Below are 20,742 nucleotides of genomic sequence, written 5' to 3'. Positions count from 1 at the left end.
AATTTTAAAAAATTAACTACTGTGGTAATATAACCCAAAATGTGATGTCCATGCATATGGATGCCAGGTCTTAAGAGGTTAAATAAACTTTAACATACCATCTATTAACGATGACAGCACTATGCACATTGCCTCAGCATGTTGAGAAATCCAAAACTTGACAGGCCTGCTACACCGTTATTTAGACTCCCAATACCTTGCATAAATTTCCATGTTTTCCTTCACTGCATAATAATATCTTGGAAAAGCTGGAGATGTGTGCACAGATGGATTCTTTTAGATAACAAGGAGACACAAGTTTACTATGCCCTTTTATGAGCTATAAGTGGTACTTGTGTGGTACAGCAGTGTGTTTGCACGTGTCCGCATTGTGTTGAGTAAGCTGCATGTGTTCGACACATGAGGCTACGTCTGTACACTTCAGTTCAATAAAGAATGTCTGATATGGATTCCATAAGAGGCTGAACTCTCCTCTCACACGCAACGCACATAGTTCACGCATACGATACTCGACCTGAACTTTTAACTTCACACCTTTAGCTGCTCTGTCACACCTACCTCCACCCCCTACTTCACTTCCCAGCACTCTTTCTGTTAGTCACAAAGATAATGAAAGTGTCATTTGGGTAAATAAAATAGGAAAACCACTACTAACTCTGCTCTGAGTGGTATTGTATTATCAGCTGCCTAAACACGGCCCTGAGAAAATCTCCCGGTGGTACACAGTACAGGGACTGTGGGAAAACCTCAGGAACTCAACATGTAAACAGTCCTTTTCTGTACAATCATGGCAAACGCAAATGAATTGCAAATCCTTTATGTCACAGTTATGTCTGATACGACGTTTATGGCAAAGAATCTACATGTGATAGTAAAAGCCAAATTTGGCAACTCGGCCAAAATGTGCTTATTTATTGTTTATTATTTCCTTGGCTGACACAACTAGTCTCAAAATCTGAAGCTTTTATCAGGATTACATGTTCTCTTCCATATTACTGAGGCTCATTACTGTAAAGTTGTGGCCATCCCTGATTCTGAATAAGTGTTCAAATGTGAAATGCTGCCAGAAGTCAAGAAGTGTGAGCTTTCTCTCATTTGAAATAGAGAGTTGATTCTGCACTGTATGCAAAAACAGAAGAAACTTCGAAGACCGTAAAGGAAAGACAAGACAGCACAATCAGCATCTACGTGTGTGTTTATATGTGTGTGTGTGTGTCTAATGAGAGTCCTGGAGGTCTTAGTCTTGCTTGTAAACAGGCCTGTAAATGTAACTAACTGCTTCCTCACTCATCTAACCAAAACCACAAGAGCCATACAAGTCTGCGTTGGATTTAGCTACAAACAGACGCTTGACAAAGCCGGGAGGTCCCAACATCGCTGTATATTATTCTTCTCTTAGAATCGCTTGGTCCAGCAGACTAACCATCGGTTTTGTTTGAGGCTTAGCTGTTTAACACACATGTTGAGGACACTGATTTCATGGGACACTCAGAGCAGTGACACAGTTTACCCAGCTTAGTGTCCAGCGACGGCTGGAACACTTGAACTGCCAGCCAGACCTGAAGTCAGTCATGACCTCAGCAACAGAAAACACACAAATCAGTTGGTGAAAGCAGTAAACTAAAGTCCCACAGTGTACCCAGTGGTGCCACTTGTCTACCTCAGAGATGAATGGTTGAGACAGAGCTTCTGAAATTTGGTGAAGAGCTGGCAAATTTTTTGTCACAAATGTAGAGCACCACAACTCCCATAATAATATTTCATTGTTTTCCCACAAACCTGAGGTGGACCGCTTTAGCACCGAACTATGATGATGGTACTGAAGCATCTCAGCAGGGGATAGTCACACTGAGTCGCGTTGAGCCACTCAGCTGTGGTCCCGCTTGGTAGCAAAAACTGCGTCACTCTCCTTCCTTCTTTAAGACCTAGACTGAGCTGCTGACCTGGTCCTGACGACAGTATGTCGGCTCCATGTGTGAGAATTTACATCCAAGCCCTGTTTTTACTTTAATCTTTGCCTTCTTCCTTTTGAAATAGTGGGTGAATTTTCTTCTTCTGAAAGGGGCCCTTTCCTGCTTCAACATGGTGACGTCCTCTTGTACAAATAACACGGGTCCATAAAGAACTTGAGTGCACAGAGCTCTGATCTCAACCACATTCAACACCTTTACATGACCTGCAATGTCAACCGTCAGCCACACATCATCACCCAACATGCAGTAAGCGTTGAACCTCACTAATGCTCTGCTGTCTGAATGAGAGCAAATCCCTGAAGCCGGTTGCATAATGCCATGTTGAAACTATAGTCAGCTATACTGAACTGGCAGTTAAACAGTCCATAGCATATTTTCTTTCCTCCCTCTGCTGCACATGTGAACAGATGTTTAACAGAGGATGAGCTCATTCATCCTCCAAGAATTCCACAAGTTTTCATATATACAGCTAATTTGACTCTTTACCTTGTTTACAAAATGTTAATAAAGTTAGCATAAAGAGCATTATGCAGTTGAGTAACACAAACTGTTTTAGTGGTGAAATGGGACATCGATTTGACGGTAGAGGAAACTGTCGGAGACATGGCACAGCTCAGTGTGACTAACATCCTCACAGTGGAAAAACACTATTTGTTATCTGAGAGGCCACAGTAGGAATCCACAGGACTACCTTGTGCTGTAGCACTTCAGTACTACCCAGAAAAAAAAAGAAACTATGTAACCATTATTCAAACTACTACATTAAAATGATTCCTGTCATGTAATTCTAACAAAACTACTGACAGCCTGCTTTAAATGATTTTTTTGGACATTTGCTGGCAGCACCACAAGATATGAAAACAACATGAAGTCCAGTGTTTACTCTCCTTTACCAAATCTGGAGGGAAGAATATGGCCCTTGAGAGGACAACTGCTCCATTATGTTGACTAGCCAGTTGCTAACTGTATTTGTCTGCTGTTTGGTGCTGAGAAGGCAGCATGAAATAGGTCTGACAGTGAAGCTGCTGACCAGAAAATCAAAACAATGAGCTCAAAGATGCTAAAATGCTCCTTCGAACTTTGAGGAGTTGCACAGTGACTTCTTCCCTTCCTTCATCCCAGACTTATAAGTTTCAAATTCAGTAACTGATTCTCTAGAAAGAAAAGGAGAACAAATCAAGAAGCAACAAAGAACCATCTGGAAACATTAGACAGATTTTTGACAGCAGTGAATTGAATTGGAATGAGATTTTAAAGAACCATTCTAATGAGTTTTCGGTAGCTGGACCAGTTATCCAACCTGAGAGGATATTTTCGTACAGTTGTAAAGTATGTCTCTGTGAGCAGAGGGATGTGATATGTGAGGGGTCCTGAGCTCTGCAGCTCTTTATGTTGCTGTTATGACACCGCAGGGAGCTTCATAGCAGATTGTTTTGACTGGTGGTTTCCAAGGCAGAGTCTAATTCAGAGGAGAGGAATGGCCAGAGTATTAATGATTTCACCAGCCAGACCTTTATTCTGTTTTTTTAAGACTGCAAAAATATTCCGCCATGACATGAAAAACGTCTAAACTGGATTTCCTACAATTTAATGAAGAATAATTCATATCATCTGAGTCTGAAACCAAAACAAATTAATAAATAATTCTGCTTGGAGCAGATTATCTGACAAGTTGAAGTTTACCATGTTAAACATTATTGGTAAAAGATTTTTCCATATCTGTTTTGAAAATGTTCCACTTCATTTTGATCCTCACAGTTGAGTAAATCAACTAGTCTGGAAGTAGTGATGGAAAATGTGACACGAGCTATCAGCTACTAAGAACAATAATCACCTCACTGCTGTGCAGTTAAGGCAACAAAAGCACCTTCAGTCAGTGGTTCATTCCACTGTGACGTGCCAGGCAGCCTTTCTGGTATTAACACGTGCCATCTGGCTCTACAGTGCCTCCTTCTGCAGTGCAAACTGGAGCCAGCTGGCAATTCTCGACAACTTACATCTGCACCTTCTACTGGTTTGGAGGCACAAGTGAGTGTTCACTAATGCAAACTATGAACTATACTTCAAATGTGGTTCTCCCTAAAATACCAGTTTGGTTTCTGCTAATAAATCTGTGCTTCATTTTGGATCGCCATGCTTCGTGGTTCTGAAAATGAGGAATGTGGAGAGGTCTGGTTTAAATGTGTGAGGACGACTGAATTGCAATCCGAACAGCCTACTTAAAGCGACATACAGTTCATGGTCAAAAGTTGTGGGAATACAGTGACTGTCCTTGTATTAAAAACATAATTTTTTTTAAAGCAAGGTATTACAAACTGTAGTTACATTTAAATGTGACAACACCCTCTAGTGGCCACAGTACTCGTGATATTTTGTAAGTAGAGACAAAGTGATGTTGTGTTGTTATAGAGCCGCAGAGTGCAAATAGGAAGGACGTTGAACTGGATGGATCCAAGCCCTGACCTCTCTTTAATCCTAGTCTGACTACAAGTCATGTAGACTTGAGGTATAAATCTACCATTTCTGCTGTACTGTTTATATAGCTCTCTCCTCCCCTTCCACTATCTGCTTGTAACTGTTATTAAAAGTGTGTTCACTACAAGAAGCAAAAACTGCAATGTCCGAGCAGCAACCTATGCGCTGGAAATTGCAGTGAATTATCCATTTCAATGACATTACTTACCTCCCTGTATGTAGATGTTCCACCAAAACAATTTCCCCCTGTCACTATTGTAATGGGGCACCATCACTGCATCCTGGGCTAAGCACCACCCAAGACATTTGTGACTAAAAGGTGCAGGCAGACTATACGTCTGTGCAGACAGAGTACAGTGGAGATTAGTCTGGCCATGCTAGACAATCCTAAACCCCCACCAAGTTGCTTTTATGGCCAAACAGAAGTGAAAAATACTTTTGCATTGGTAGAGATGCTAATTTAGACTGAGAAAACACACTCATATGGATGAAACACCAGAAAATTAAGACGTCTTAGCTTGACAGTTTGGAATATTTGCATTTGTTTTGTCAAGTTGCAGTGTGTTGAGCATGCAGAGGTGAAGTACTTTGACTCCACATGTATGAGAGGGGTCGCCGGATGCAGGACATATGATAAAACAGCAGCACTGACTTCTATCTGTAAACTTGGTTAAGTAAAGGTTCTATTAAGAAAACAAAAGTTAGACATTTTAAGAAATTGCTCATTTTATTGCTTAAAGTTAGACGACAAGACACCAATCTCATATATGTTGGTGAAATATGAAGCAGGGAGTATTAAATACCTAAAGTAAATGGAAGTTAAATTCTCTAACCTCTCAACATGGAATTAAATATGCATATATCACAAAATATCAAACTGTTCCTTTAACTTAGAACGATGCAGCTTGTATTGTGTTTACAATCTCTCAGCAGCAACATGGAAGCAGAGACCTTTTTATCCTGAAGCTTGTCTCCTTCCACCATGACTTCATACACAGCCAGCAGACTGCCGGCTGCTCGTCACCAGTTCCAGCTTACACTGACTTTTATGGTTAATGCTCGTCCCTCAAAGCAACTCTGTGTGAGTGACTCCTGCATCTGGTAAAAGTGGGTCCAGACATAGCACAAGTCTGATCAGACCATCAAACACACTCACAACATTTAGAAGACATGGTGTCACCTGGAAAATATGGCAGTGGATTTTGCAATTGCATAGAGAGAGACAAACACTCACTAAAGTACTTAGAGTTTGGTACAAATTGGTAAGTTGTTGGGTAGCTGTATCCAAGTGTTGTGTGATTAATTTCCAAGAAAATTAGTTTGAGGAAATATGTGTTCTGTATAATGGCCAAGAGAGTTCAACACTGTACAGGTTGGAAAAACAAATGCCAGCAGACAACCAAACTGACAAACACGTTGTAATACTCACAAACTGACAACTAATACACAAACATGCTGTAGAAACAACACAACCCAGCTGAGTTTATGATGCTAACGATGGTAAAATAAACTCTACATTTTTGCTTATTTTCCATCACTGACAAGTAGCCAATAACACAAAGCACCAAGCAACAAGTTGTTGTTTTTGTGTTTTCCCCTGGAGACATTTCTGTTTGTCTGTGCGACTTTGTTCTTGATCACCCAGAAAGTAATCATTGGCCTAATAGATTAATCAAACGATCCTATTTCAGTTTTACAAAGTGAGCTATATGACATGTCGTTTTTTTCCCCTCCTTTCGACACAGTAAAACAAATACTAGTACCCGGAGTTGTTTTGCATCAGCATGCACTTCCTTTTCAGGAACTGCATATCTCATAATTTTGCCGATGCATTTCATAATTATGTGGAAACCGTCTCAGAGGTGTGTGATCTTTATCACATAATGATGGGAAACTGCAATGGAAAACACTTAATGGTTTGTAAGAAGATACACATGGTAGTATTATTAGTATGTCAGGTTCCATAAAGCGCAGTCTGATCCACCTGAGGTTAAAGCGCGATTAACTACATCCGTTGAGTCATTCGTAGATGCTGAGTAAATAAGGTTAAGCGTTTGGTGAAATAGCAGTTTTACTCAGTGCTGTCTGGAGTCTAATGTGTCTGTCTTTAAAAAACATTTGAAATCAAACAGTACAACCGGTACATTTCTTAGTACTGAAATATACGGGTGACAGAATTAGATTAAAAAAAACAAACAAACAAAGGAATTCAGTTAGCATTCGCTTTGCTCAAAAATTTTCTACTCCAATTACCAGTCTTTCATCTGTCTGTCTGTCATCCATGTAGTATTAAAGCACCACGACCAGCTTTGCTACTCTCTCAGATTCTTCCTCCGACATAATAACTTGTGAGGTGACATCATGAAACAACGCAGGCTGGAGAAACAGGGTGAAGAAATGTTACACATAAGTGGAAGCAAAACCAAGGTACAAATCCTTTAATGCATCAATGGCGGCCAAATGTTGAGGTCAGTGTTGAAATCTGCTGCTACACGGATCTCTTTACCAACTGGGTTTGTTTTTCTGTTTTTTGTATGTAACTCACTGTGTTTGCTCCATTAAACTGCACAAAATGTTTTTTATACTGAACACATTACATAGCTACTATTGTTTATACTGCTCACGATTGAAATAATAATAAAAACTAGAATTACCAACTTGAGAAGTTTCTGTTTACATCAATGTCTGTCAAGACTCTTATAACAAACGTAGTAAAGTCTTTAAAGGAATTTAATAGGTGGACACCCAATATTAGAGTTATCAAATCCAACCAAAATGTAAAACATGGTCATAATCTCCTGTTCTTTTCCTGAGTTGTGCCACTGAAAAATATGTGTTTGTACAGAAGAATGTGTTGGTTCTGTAAATACTGTATCCTCTGGATGATTTGCAAGCTTTAACAGGGCAGTTACAGTTACATCACTGACATGTACACATAGCTGCATGTGTTCATATGCATTCTGATGACTGCTTTATTGATTATTATGTATATCCCCTGTCAGTATTAGCTACCTTTTATTATATGTATTCTTGCATTTGGCAATAAATACTGTTTGAATTATATTGTTAGATTTTACAGAATAACAAGAGGCTAATGTGAATCCCTGTTGTTTCTAGATTATATTGCAATAGATTTAAAAAAAAGAAAAAAAGATGTAATTAGATGTTAATGTCAATATTATGTTTCAGTTGCTTGTGCCAGACTTAACGATTATGGACATCAGTTTGTGAATCAAAGTATAAAGTACATTTTACTTTTTTTATATATAAAAGAGGTTTGGACTTGTTAGTTTCATCAAGATTTTTTTTTATTTCGCCCAGCTCCATGCGTGGACATGGTGTGGCTGTTAAACACTGTCCAGCTAACTGAGTCAGATTCCCTCATGGGAAAGCTACTGATTTTTGCCACTCATACATGCATCATGTTTCCTTTTGCCCTGAGACAGCTCAGTTTAACCAGAGCGCGTTATTCGGTAAAGTCAGAAATGAGAGGGTTTGTCACCGTTCCTATTCAGTAATAACACACAGATGTACAACCCTGATGAGGCAGAACTTGGAAAACATGGAATGAGAGAGAAAAACCCAAAGGGCTACACTGATGATATGAGAAAAGTTTTGATCATAACTTGTTGCATTACCATTAAATAACTTTGGTTTAGCATGAAGTTCGAGCTCAGCAGCTTTTGAGGCTCAGTTTTCCTTTGGCTGTGTATCCACATATTGAAGGCATAATGAATTACAGTCTTTGTCTCTGGTTTCAAGCTTTAAGGCTGGGTTGTTTGAGTTCACTGATGATGAGTTGGACAACAAAATGAAAACTGTAAGTTGAGTCATGATTTTTACTTTGTAGCACTAGATGAGGTTGGCCAGTCACATACAGTACTTGTAGATTTGATTCATGTTCAGAAGGTGGAGTCAGATGTAAATACTTCGAAGCACTCGCAGGCAGAACACCCAGTCAGGAGGCAGCAGATGGTAGGACAATTTGTTTCCATCCAATCGGAGGATTTTCATCCTGGAGTAGGATAGAGGTCCCACCTCTCTGCAGAAACTGGTCACGTTGAACTCTGTGGTTATAAGACAGAAAACAGGCAGCATTTAGGAATGAAAAAACTACAGACATATATTGGTTGAGACCCATTAATCACCAGACAGTCATCTGATCATTATTGTCTTGCAAAGACAATGTAGCCATTCCAGAGAGCTTTGATTTCACACCATGTACCATGTGTTCGTCACATGCAAATAATTAAGATGAATCACTTAGGTCACATCAGGAGATTTGTCAAATCAAAGCAGCTCTGTGCAGTCTGCAAGTAACCCTCTTCTTCTCACAGAGTCTGCTTTTACCATTACAAGTCTTACAGGTGCTGTGGTGAAAACGGAGGCAGAGGAAACCACAACACCCTCCTTTGCTTTCTGTCAGACATTTCAGTAGTAGAGCTTCTCTCAGCCCAACTGCAGGCTTTGGCAAACAGGAACTGCGGTAGCTGTCAGGCTGCTAGCTAGTTAGACGATGAGGTGTATGTTATTGTGGAAGTGTTTTTCTGTCTGTCTGTCTCGTTGGTACACAGGCCCGCTGTCTGCTGCATCACAGATTGAGAAACAAGAACACATTTTTTCTTTTGCCAAGAAACCCGGAACTGCACACCAGGTCACTGCTGCCGGATCGTCATGTGAGTCACAGTTTGGCTACTGGGGACAAGTCTGCTGCACTGTGATATAAGTAATATGTGTCCAAAAAAAGGTTAAAATGATGGGGAGCAGACAGAGAAAGAGGAAAGGGGAGACTGGAAAGGGGAACAGCCTGTGCTTCTGGCTCATCTGGCACATTTACCTCTGAATCCATCACAGATGTTTTCATACCGTTCCCCTCGCCTCTTTGGTAACCTACTTTCCCCTCATCCAGCCAACTAATATTCCCTCCCCTCTTCCATCCTCCACCCTCCGCTCACTTCTTTTCTCTCCATAACTCTTTCTTAGTCCCTCCTCTGCCTTCACTCTCTCTCTCTTCCATCTTAAACTGGCCTCGCCCACTTGCAGCCCCTCCCAAGTGCAGATACAGCAGCGAGGCTGTGGAAGTTTCCTCTCACATTTTCCACAGCTCTTCCCCGTCACAGCGGTGTTTGTCAGATCTCCCTCAGGTGTTTAGCCACATAATTCATCAATATTTTACTTACTGAATGGTAAAATGTATGAATGTGTGCACATTCATGCACTAAAAAACAAAACAAAAACAAAACAGGAACTTCACAGACATGAAATCTAAATTCACAATGTGAAAGACATTCATGAGTGTATTTTAATGCATGTTTTCTTTGTGAATATGCTCCTCACCTTGTATCTGATTGGCCTCCAGGTAGAGGTTCTGCAGGGTGGTGGGAACAGTCGGAATAGCAATAAGTTTGTTATAAGACAAGTCCAGCTCCACCAAGCTGGAGGAGTTAAAGACCTGCGGGTGGATGCCGAGGTTCTGCAGGCCACACTGACTTAGACGAAGGTACTTAAGGTTGACAAATCCCACAAAACTGTCCTCATCCAGTGCAGAGAAAGAGTTGTTAGACAGGTAGAGCTGCTGGACGGAGGGAGGTAAATGTTTGGGGACAACTGAGAACGAATTTCCACTGAGGTCCAACAGATTCAGCCTAATCAGGCCTATAGGATGACAAGACAACATTCACACACATATGCAAACATTAATACATACAAATGACAGATAGAATGAGTTTAAACATTTTCAGGGTAGTTGTTAGTGCACTCTAAAACGTCATTCAGGGAACTTTTCCCCTCCACTTTATTAAATACAAGACAAAATAATAATAATATTAAAAGTTAATTCTGTAGATAAACCTTTGAAGTTGCATTACACTGCATTATTTAGATGGGGTGGGTTGACAGAATAATGTTGTAATTGCATTAACTTGATCTTGTGTGCAGTTTAAACTTAAATTTCTTTAAAAGTGAACTGATTTAAAACTCAGTTCAGGTTAAGGTAACTTAATGAAATGGGCTTGTTAACTACATTTTTCTTCACCTTGACGTCAGGATATCAAGTCCCCATGACTGTCTTCTTTACACTGAACTAACTTTTTTTTAATTTGCCAACTAAAAAACTTGTGTTAATTACATTACTTGACTACATAACACTTAAAATCCTTCTTAAGTAACTCAGAAATGCTCCCCAAAATAACTTTATTTTCATGAGTTATCAACTTAAAGACTTGTGTTTATGCTACCAATCATTAAGTGGTAATATAAAATACCTTTGATTGCAGAGGAAAAGCTAATTCATGTATCACGTATCTCATAGTTTTTTAGTTGAACAAAAATTCTGTAGAAGTTATCTTAACTTAAACATTGATGCAAACTGTTGCTTTATTTTTTTGTTGTTGAGCCCAAACATTATTTTTAGAGCATATTTAGTCCCAGTTTCAGGTGAAAAGGAAGTGAGATTTACACATAATCAATAACAAAATATTTTTTCTATATGTTTGTTTTGTTTGTGTGCTCTCGCTGCAGCGCTCTCATTTTCTATCCCAGGTATTCAAAACTGACTTTGCATGTGTGAAGAAAGGAAATGACACATTACAATACCTTTGAGGTCTCCCTCTCTGATGGTTTGCAGTCTGTTTCCCTGCAGCAGCAGCAGCGTCAGGTTTTGCAGTTTCTGGAAAGCTTTCGGGCTGATGCTGCTGATTTGGTTGTGAGCCAGTCGCAACTGTTTGAGTCCAGCTGGCAGAGCACTGGGCACTGAAGTCAGGTGGTTGTGGTTGGCGAAAAAGTAGCACAGCTGGGTCTGGTTCTGCAGGGAGGCCTGCTCTAGCTTGTCACTCTGCAGCTTGTTGTTGTCCAAGATGAGCCAGCGTAGACCAGTGATGTTGGTCAGGACAGATGAGGGAAGGGACGAGATGTTGTTACCCTGGAAACAACAGAAAACAATGCCTTATCCAATTTGTTGTTTTATACTTTCCATCCTTTCAAAAAAATATATACATTATGGTGTTGTAGAGGTCAGTTAGTGTGTAGAATGTGAAGAGGAAATGAAAAACCACCATGGGTTAGAGGCAGACCACTGGAAAGAAAACACAAGCTCAGAACCCGTGTCAGTGTTTTTCCTACCTGAAGAAACAGGTATTGGGTTCTGTCTGGCAGTCGCTCAGGGATGTCTGCCAGACCTCTGTGGTCGCAGTAGAGTGCTGTGGGCCACTGGATGGGACAGTCACACTGCTCAGGGCAAGCCAGGGGATTGTTAGCTCGGAACCAGGCCGGATCCATCCGTCCCTGCAGACTCAGCACGCTGGGCTCACCCAGCAGGCGGTTAATCCACAGAGGGATGCCTCCGTAGTCCATGTCTGCACCAACAGTGGCCGAGGCCGAACCAAAGCAACACAGCAGTACCATCAGGCCGCAGCACAGGAGAGCCATGGAGAGAGATGGTAAGGTCCTATAAACTGAACATTAAGACAAATCCGATATTTAAAGTCAGTCATTTTATTAGTCAGGATAAGTGCTGCCATAAACCTATGAAGGTTTTATAAAGTCTTCTGTAACTCTTTAGGAGTGTCTTAGCTTAGACACTGGAAATATACATTTCTAACTGAGACTTGGGTGTACTGAGTCGCTGAGAGCCGCTCTGATATAAACATATAACCATACGCTGCTGGAATCAAATCAAAAATCAAATCAAATCAAAACAAATCAAATCAAATCAAATCAAATCAAATCAAATCAGGTTTATTGTCACTTTGCTGTACACAGTAGTACAGACAAGATGAGAGAGCGTTTCTTCAGGATTATTCAACCAGCAAGTTTTGCAGAATGCACATCTGGGATAAGACAATAAACGTTCACTCTCGCTGCCTCCTGAAGGGGGCGCTGCGTCCATGCACGCCGCCATTAGTTGAACATAGTGAACCTCTTCAGGTCCTGGTAGGTCTTCAGGGACACAAAGACACCCATGATGGTGTAACAATGATGAAGCCACAGATGCTGCCCAGAGCTAGCTGTCTGTCTGCCCAGAATAATGTTGTCCCCTCCAGCTGTATGTCCATCTGGGATGCTGTCATGGAGCCATGTTTCTGTTAAAGCAAACACCTAGCAGTCTTTCTACTCTCTGTGGGCTTCTCCCAGCAAATGTAACTCATCCAGCTTGTTGTCGAGGGGGCGGACATTGGAGAGTAGGAGTGACGGTCCTGCTGGTCTGGAGAGGTTAGCCTTTAGCATGGATCCCGGCTCTCTTTCTCCTCCTTTGTTTACATTCGTACTGTTTGCATTTCCTTCTCTCTCAGGTAACTGTCGGTGTAGTCTCCTATCGGACTCCGTGTTGGTGTTGCATGTCCAAATCACAACCGATCGCTGCAATTCCAGCGCCATTCACTGTCCTGATGCCCAGCAAAGTCTCCTGGCCACAAGTTTTGCGGAATGAACGTCTGGGATAGACAAGACACTCAAAACATTCACTTTTGTCGTCTCCTGAAGTGGCCGCTGCGTCTATGCGCACCGCCATCACCATGGCACCACAGCCCAGAGACATGCTATGAAATGAAGGGATTAGACTACTGGGAATAAAGTGAAAAGATTGATGGGAACATTTTGCAACATAAGTCAGTGATTCTGATAGAGTTTAGGCCAGCAGAGAAGGCCTTGCTGCCCCTGACGGCACATCACTGGTAACCAAACATATTGCAGGAGGTGTAAGATTCATGCAACCCTTGGAGAATCAGTTCTGATCATCTTCAGCCATGTCAGAGTGACACAGCTTTAAGGTCAGTGGTCAGCCAGTGGGTTTTCCACTTTCATCTATACTGAAAATCTAACAATCTACAGGATGGATTGCAATGGAATGTAGTGCAGACATTTATATGCTACTTAGGGTGACACCAACTAACATCGATGGTCCCATTACTTCATTTCTAATGCTACCAGCAGGACAAGTTCTCTATTATGGAATAAAACATCTTGAAATCTACACAGTGGATTTCCATGACATTACGTGCAGATATTTTTGTTAGTCTCAGAATTCATTTCAATAACTTTGGTGATGCCTTCATTTCCTCTTTCACTCTATTCTACAGTGAAAGTTTCAATTTGCCCAATACTTTGACTTATGGCCAGATACCTGCAGACTAATGACATTTCCATCAGCTGATTTTGTATTTGGTTTTTAATGCTAATTAGCAAACTTTAAAATGCTAAAATACAACACTATGATAGTGAACACGGAGAATTGTAGCACCTAAACTGCATGTAACTTAAAGCACTGCTGCGTCTGTGGACTGGTACTCTAGTTACTTGTGGCCGACATACTTGGAATATGCTTTAATGAAATGAAATGAAAATGAATGTACAGCCTCAAAGAACTGCTAGCATGGCTGTAGATGCTTAGTCTTGTTTAATTTGGCACTCGCAATCCCCCAACTTAACTGAAGTGCATTGCAGTAACTTTCTCTTAAAGAAGGAACTTCGACTTTAAGGAACTGTTAAGCTATTGAATTTAAAAAAAAGAAAGAAAAGATATCCATCTGTGGTTTGAAAATGAAGATAAACTATTGTGTGAGGTCAAACAACATCACATTTTCAATGTCAGTTTCTCTCGAGTACAGGAATTATTGAATAAAAATCAAATGAATGAAAGCTGTGTGGCACTGCACACTTGGTTATTTTTGCCCACACACTTCTTTGCATTCTAACCTATGAAAATGAAAAGGAAGAATACATTTTTCCTGCCTCCGCAGATGGTTACAGTAACACCCACAAAGCTGGTATGCCCGAAAGCACATGCACAAACACACACAAGTCACTACGTAACACAGCAATTTGTAAGAAATCTTTGCATCATCAGGAAGTTTGACTTGATCAGCATGTTTGCAATGCTGCATTTTGCCTTCCTTGCTCACAGCACAGTAGTACAGTGCAGCACATGCTCAGAGCGTTGCCAAGAGATTACTGTAATTAACAACCACACATTGTAGTTTCCATCATTTCCAGTTTTGCCTGCCTTGCAGAGAGAGGAAATGCGGGCAGACAAGAAACAAAGAGCAAAGTGACGCTTACCTGTTTGATCAGAAGCTACAGAACGGAGGCAGGTTGACTTAAATTTCCAATGAGACCCTCGGGAGCTAAAATGCAAGTGTGTGTCAGTGTGTCTAAATGTGTGTGTGTGTGTGTGTTTTTTCAAGCTACCAGCAATGTTTGCCTGCTGTCTGATACATTCCTCTTCTTCAAACGCTGCCCACATCCCAGACCCCAGACCTCCTCCATAAACTTCCCTCACTCACTTCTTCCTTTTCCCTTCTCTCAGCCCTTGGTAACAGTTGAACACACAACATTTGGTGGAAACATGTTTGCTTTCAGAGATGCACAAAAAAAAGAAACACACACACAAAAAGGGCTCACAGGAAAAAGAAGAGGAAAGAAATGAGGTACAGCTGGACTTGGATTCTGGTAGCGCAGAACTTTGAGTGAATATGAGGAATTTTTGATCAGTATTCAAGTATATCTTTGTGTGTGTGTATGTGTGTGTGTGTGTGTGTGTGTGTGTGTGTGTGTGCATGCATGTGGGTGTGGGTGTGGGTGTGTGTGTCTGTGTGTGGGTCTGAGTCTACAGTATGTGATCTGCCTGGAGGCATTTAAGCCACAAAGTACCTGGGGAGCCAAAGAGACCATTCTGTGTGCATCAGTGTGTGTATGTCTATCTGTGTGAGTTTGACTGTGTGTGTGTGTGTGTGTGTGTGTATGTGTGTGTAGGTGTGTGTGTGTGTGTGTGTGTATCACGCAGGAAGAAACGTCTTGCGAACATCTGACCAGAAGAGACGAAAACGGTTCCAGATTCCCTTCACTCCTAATACGGGGGAAGCTCTGTGAGAAAAGGGGGGAAAGGTGGAGAACAATTGAGAAAAATTGGGACATTTATTTCCTGACCAGAGCATGTAAAGAGCTCCCTCTAGGAAAACCACACAGAATCACACCCATAATGCAATTTCCAAAATTTACAATGAGTACTTGTGTTTGGGGGTGGGGGTGGGGGGTTGGGGAGCAAACCACCTACCTTGCAATTAGTGGACGACCCTTTCTACCATCTGAGCCATAGCTACCCATTTGACATGGGAGTCTCAGAGTGTCCTGTAGTGTCTGGTACCAGGACGTTGGTGGTGGGTCTTTCGGGTCACTCAGGTTGTGGGGTGGATCTCCATCGACCAGATTTGTTTAAGTGCATCATGCAAATGCTAGATCAGACTGGGATCTTGGCGATCTGGAGGCTAGGTTAACGCTTTGGGTTCTTGTCTGTGTTTCTTGAGCTATTCCTGAGCAGTTCTTATGCTGTTGCAGGCCTCGTTGTCCTGTTAGGGAAGGCTGCTTCCGTTGCAGATCACCATTGCTATAGAGGAGTGTGATTGAGTGATGTGTTTCGAAGTAACATCCACATGAATGCCACGACCCAAGGTTTCCCAGCAAAACATTACGTTGTAAAGAGATGGTTTTCACCTGTCAGTGGTTTGAATGTTAAAACTCTAAAAGTTTCTACCAATGTGAATGACAATCCAACCAATATTTATCAAGACATTCTACTCAAAACCTCTAATGTCATTTTGTGGTGACATGAGAGGAAAATTCAGGTGAAAATTTAAGTTCTCATCAAGGCATAGTTGATATCTGTATCACATGCAATGCATCCAATACCCATTGAAAAATGTCAGGATTCCCAAAGTAATTAGTGTTTATAATTCTACAGCCAATAAACTAATAAAGTTCATGAGAATCTGTCAAGCTTTTTTTTTTTTTTTTAAGATATTCCAATCTTTACCAAGTGCTGAACTCAACATAAATTTGACATTAATCAGACAAAAATCCATTCATGTGTTTCGTAACTGGTTTCTAACAGGTAGGCTGAATATCTTTGGAATAAAGATTGAGAGCTTGGACACGGTGTCAACAGCAGCAATTTGCTCACTGTCCTAGTCTCTGAGCTCTGCTGCGTCTGCTGTACTCATAAACAGGAGAAGGAAATGGTTTGGCTCTGATGCCGCTGCTCCTGAAGAAAGCTTTTCTCTTAAACCCTGCATGCTCTAGTCATAATTCTTCCCCTCCCTCATATGTAAAGTCACTCCTGCCTTGAACGCTTATACTGAATTAATATTTTTACACTGAATGTGTAAACGTTCTTCTTGCCAAATTTAGCTTTTTCTTATTGTCACATTAAACTGTTTGAAAGATGCTTGGAGGTGGGTCATAAATTTGTGGTATGTATGGATTAAACACATTTCCTTCGTACAGCTCTCTCTCCCTCAATGTGTGATGGGAAAGGCTCCAACCGCTCAGGTTTGCCAATGATAAGTGGTTACAGACTTTGGAAGGATGGCTCAATACATAAAGAAATTCTCATTTTACAGATAACAACTGAAGAAAAGGAACAACAAGGAAGAACTCACTGTTTATTTTATGTTTTAGAGGGACCTTTAACACACCAATGTCCTAATCTAAAAAACACTAGAGACACATGACATGAGAATCTAGATAAATATGTCAAATTCAGTATTTGAGGTTAAAGGAATGAAGAGAGAATAGACTTTTAAGTCAGTGTGTAAAAAATATTGCACCAACCAGCTGACATTTAAAGAATTCACAAGCAATAGGAACATTTTATCTTTAATTGAATTTGCTGTAATTTTGCTCTGGTGTACGATGGGACTGTGAGAATAAAGAAAAGCCAGGACCTAACTATAGAGTATGGTCTTTATTCACATTTGCGCAATAATTTATGGAGATCAGATGTAGTAATAGAAAACACAACAAAACCCTTTATATTTTTACACGTAATTCGTTTACTCATCCATCAATTTTCAGTTTGTGTCATTATATAGAGCCCTACCTTATCTAAACTAATGGAATTGTCTTCAAATCTGTCAAAGAAGACAAAATTAGTCAAAAAAAAAAATCCGTATGAACAAAATTCTCAGGAACACAACATGGTAACATCCATTCTGACGTAGCTTCAGAGAGACAGTCATATATGTCGCAGTACAACAATCAGTCAGTTATGACCTAGTTAGATAGAATTTCTTGTTTTTGATGTTTAATAAGTCATCATCTTTTCCAAATAATGACATTTAGCTGAAGTTTGCTTTACCCGTCAGCTCCCAACCTGTTTGGTGAGCAGATCCTCAAACAGCTCGTCAGAGGTTTTGCCAGAAGCAACCAAACTTTAATCTACAAACATGTTACCTGATGAGTTTCAAGTTCAGACTTGACCTTGAGAACAGAAGATGACAAAACACTCTCATCTCAAAGTCCTTTCAGTGGTTGTTCAAAACTTTCACACAATCTTCCATGCTAGTTTGTCATTTTTATTCCCCCAAGCCTGCTGTACCTTTTATTTTATTTTTTTGACAACTCAACATTTAAAGTCTTGTTATTTTCTCCTAATAAATGTATGTTTTTCCAGCTCCTGAGGGAAATATACTCAAGATAAATGCACCATATTCACCAGTCAGTCGCTAACTACATTTGTCTGCTGTTTGGTGCTGAACAGCCGGTGTACAGTCATTTTTTTATTCATCTATTTTTTTTTGTGCTCAAAACAGCAGCTGCAACAACCCTGATTAGACCTTTTTTTTCCACTTTTTGTTGGCGTGTCCCTGTGTGTGTGATTGTGTGTACATGTATTACTCATGCTGTGGAGTCGTAAATCAGTTTACACAGTCACATTGTGGGGACTCGCCTAGTTTTTAAGGACAGAAAGCAAGTTCCCAAATTGTAAATCATTGCGTGTTAGCATGAATGCTTGGTTTAAGGTTAGAGACAAGAGAGAGACAAGTAGTAGTTATGGTTACAGTACATCTGTGGAAAATAAATATACAATAAACTGATAATGTGATATTGTTTTGGTAATTGTTACAGATTTACATGGTTTTACATTGAATATTTAATGTGATACTTTTAGAAAGTGGAGCAGTCAGTTGTTTATATCATTGGCTGAATCTGACTGTAATAAAATCAGTTTTCTCTTCCATGTCCTTTTCTTATTACTAGTATTTTTCTTCACCATCTTCTGCTGATTTCTATCCTCCAACATTTGCTGTCACTTACACTAGAGGGCTCTATTTCCTCACTAATCATTAGCACACACATAGTTGGTGACGGTCCAGACACAAGCACACCAGCAAAAAAAAAAAAAGATAGATACCAATTTGCAAGAAGGGATTTTTTTTATTATTATGAAGAAACATAACTGGAGCAAAGACTGAAAGAGAAAACAAACATTCTATTATCACTGTAGGATACACATTTTTTTCTTTTGGAGCCATTCTGTCATTTGAAATTCACTTCAGGCTCTTGATCTTATCATCTGTCCTTTTCACAGCGCTATGCTCGGTCTCTGGCGTGGTGATAAACTGGGGATGTTGCAGCTGCACTGGGCCACCAGGACATCCCTCACTGTAGCTTTAATTTGTCCCTTTTCATTGTAGATTTAAACACTGGCCAAATCATAAATTCTGCCAAGATGAGGCCAGAATTGAGCTTAGACCCGTAATTAAAACATACATACAGAAAAAGCTGCTGCTTTTATTCACATGAGAAAAAGATGAGAAGCTCGACTTGGTGTAATCTTGAACATCTGTGTGTGATTTATGCATGCGTTTGTGTGTGTGTCTGTGCACATGCATGTGTGTGTGTGTGTGTATGTGTACATGGACATCTGCTTTCTATCGCATGGTTTTGCTGCCCCTGTGCCCTGGGGTGCCATGGTTCAAGTTACCTTAAGGAGCCACATTGTCCGAGGATGACGAAGAGCATCATTCCTTAAAATTAATTTCTCTGTTTCCTCTATGTTATTACGTGTCTCTTCTTTATTTTTTTATTTAATGCAGCATTGAAAACAGTGCAGAATTTGTTATGTTTCGTGTGTCGTACAGTGAGCGAGCAGGTCAGGCACACTTCAAAAGAAGCGTTGATGTATTGGTTGTTGCACAGTGGGTGTGTGTGTGTGTATTTGTGTAAATCACATTGTGGAGACAAACGTCTGGTTCACACTAGGTTTACTATTAGCGTTTGGTTGAGGTTAGGATAGGAGTTGGGGTTAAGGCATGTAAAGGTTAAGGTCAGAGTCAGTGTCCAGGAAATGAGAGCTGGACAAACTCTGTAGTTCAAAGAAAGCTGCCGCAGATCATGACAACCACGCATCACCAGCTGGTGATAGCAATCAGAGTTTATTCATTGAGTCTCATTATATTTTGTTGTTGTGTCTTCTTCATCCATAAGCGGTTCCCTAGCAACAAGCCAAACATATTTTCAACATTTTACTAATGAACGGCCATCCTGCATTTTTTTTATTATTACGAATTTATTAGGACTGTTGAAATCTCAATGGCAGCCAGATGAGAGAACATCTGACTGCCATACATATATAATAACACAGTTCAGTTAGTTTCAGGCATTACGCTGGCCTCCAAACAAAGTGTCCTCACTGACCTGACATCATCCTGGAGATGGAAAAAAAAAAAAAGAAAAAAAAAAAAGCTTTAATTGAGAAAACTAAATGTTCTGTGGAGTTTCTAGGAATTTTGCAGTCGTTTTTGCACATTTTGCTGCAGGTGAGTTGCAAAGAGTCAGCTCTCGGTATGAAAATTTCTATGACATTCCTGTGAAGCATTCACAGCCTGGGCTGAAAGGGTTGGTCCTCTGATCCTCTGATCCCTGCCCAGCGCTGCTCAGGACTCAGACAGGAGACGGGGGGATGGACATGGGTGGGGGTTGGATGTGTTTGCAACTGCCCAAAGTCCACTTTGGCCTCTTACTTTGAAGTCTAAGAATCAATATCTCTCACTCTAAATGACAACTGGTGCACCTCCTGTTTCTCACTCGATGACTTTATGTTTCTGTGGAGACGTTATCTTTACGTCTCATCACAACAAAGTTTATCTGCTTAACCAGCTCGTAAAACCAGATCTTTGATGTTATATTGGAAGAGAAATTAACCTCATGAGACTGTCAGCTTAGTGAGTAAAGGGTCGCAGTTCACCCTGGTTCATTTCACAGGTGCAAAACACAAACAACTCCACTGATCTATTTCGACATGAAGAAAGCTACATTGAGAAATAATTCAATTTGACACATAAAATTACATTTAGAAAAATGAATATGATGGTGTTTCACAAGGCTGGGCAAAGAACTGGCAGGTCTCCTCTGCTGCATCTGGTATCCACAGATGCCTGCGGACACACAGGAAAGGGAAAAGTCCTCGCCACACTTCCCAAGCTCCGCTGTAATGCAATGGGGACATCTGGTTGTTTCTTTC

General features: G+C 40.6%; 1 protein-coding gene across 1 annotated transcript; it reads right to left on the bottom strand.

Annotated features, from left to right (window-relative positions):
• Window positions 1-7,740: 7,740 nt before the first annotated feature.
• On the bottom strand, window positions 7,741-14,583 carry LOC103367869 (lumican). The gene is made up of 5 exons (XM_008296029.1): window positions 14,502-14,583; window positions 11,568-11,899; window positions 11,043-11,367; window positions 9,786-10,103; window positions 7,741-8,515 (listed from the first exon to the last, which is right to left on the bottom strand). The coding sequence occupies exons 2-5, from the start codon at window positions 11,871-11,873 to the stop codon at window positions 8,364-8,366; spliced, it is 1,101 nt and encodes a 366-aa protein (XP_008294251.1). The 5' UTR covers window positions 11,874-11,899; window positions 14,502-14,583; the 3' UTR covers window positions 7,741-8,363.
• Between the last annotated feature and the right edge of the window lie 6,159 nt (window positions 14,584-20,742).

The sequence above is a fragment of the Stegastes partitus genome, unplaced genomic scaffold (genome assembly GCF_000690725.1).
Source record: "Stegastes partitus isolate 25-593 unplaced genomic scaffold, Stegastes_partitus-1.0.2 Scaffold1096, whole genome shotgun sequence".
NCBI classification, from domain to species: Eukaryota; Metazoa; Chordata; class Actinopteri; family Pomacentridae; genus Stegastes; species Stegastes partitus.
This window is presented reverse-complemented; position numbering and strand designations above follow the sequence as displayed.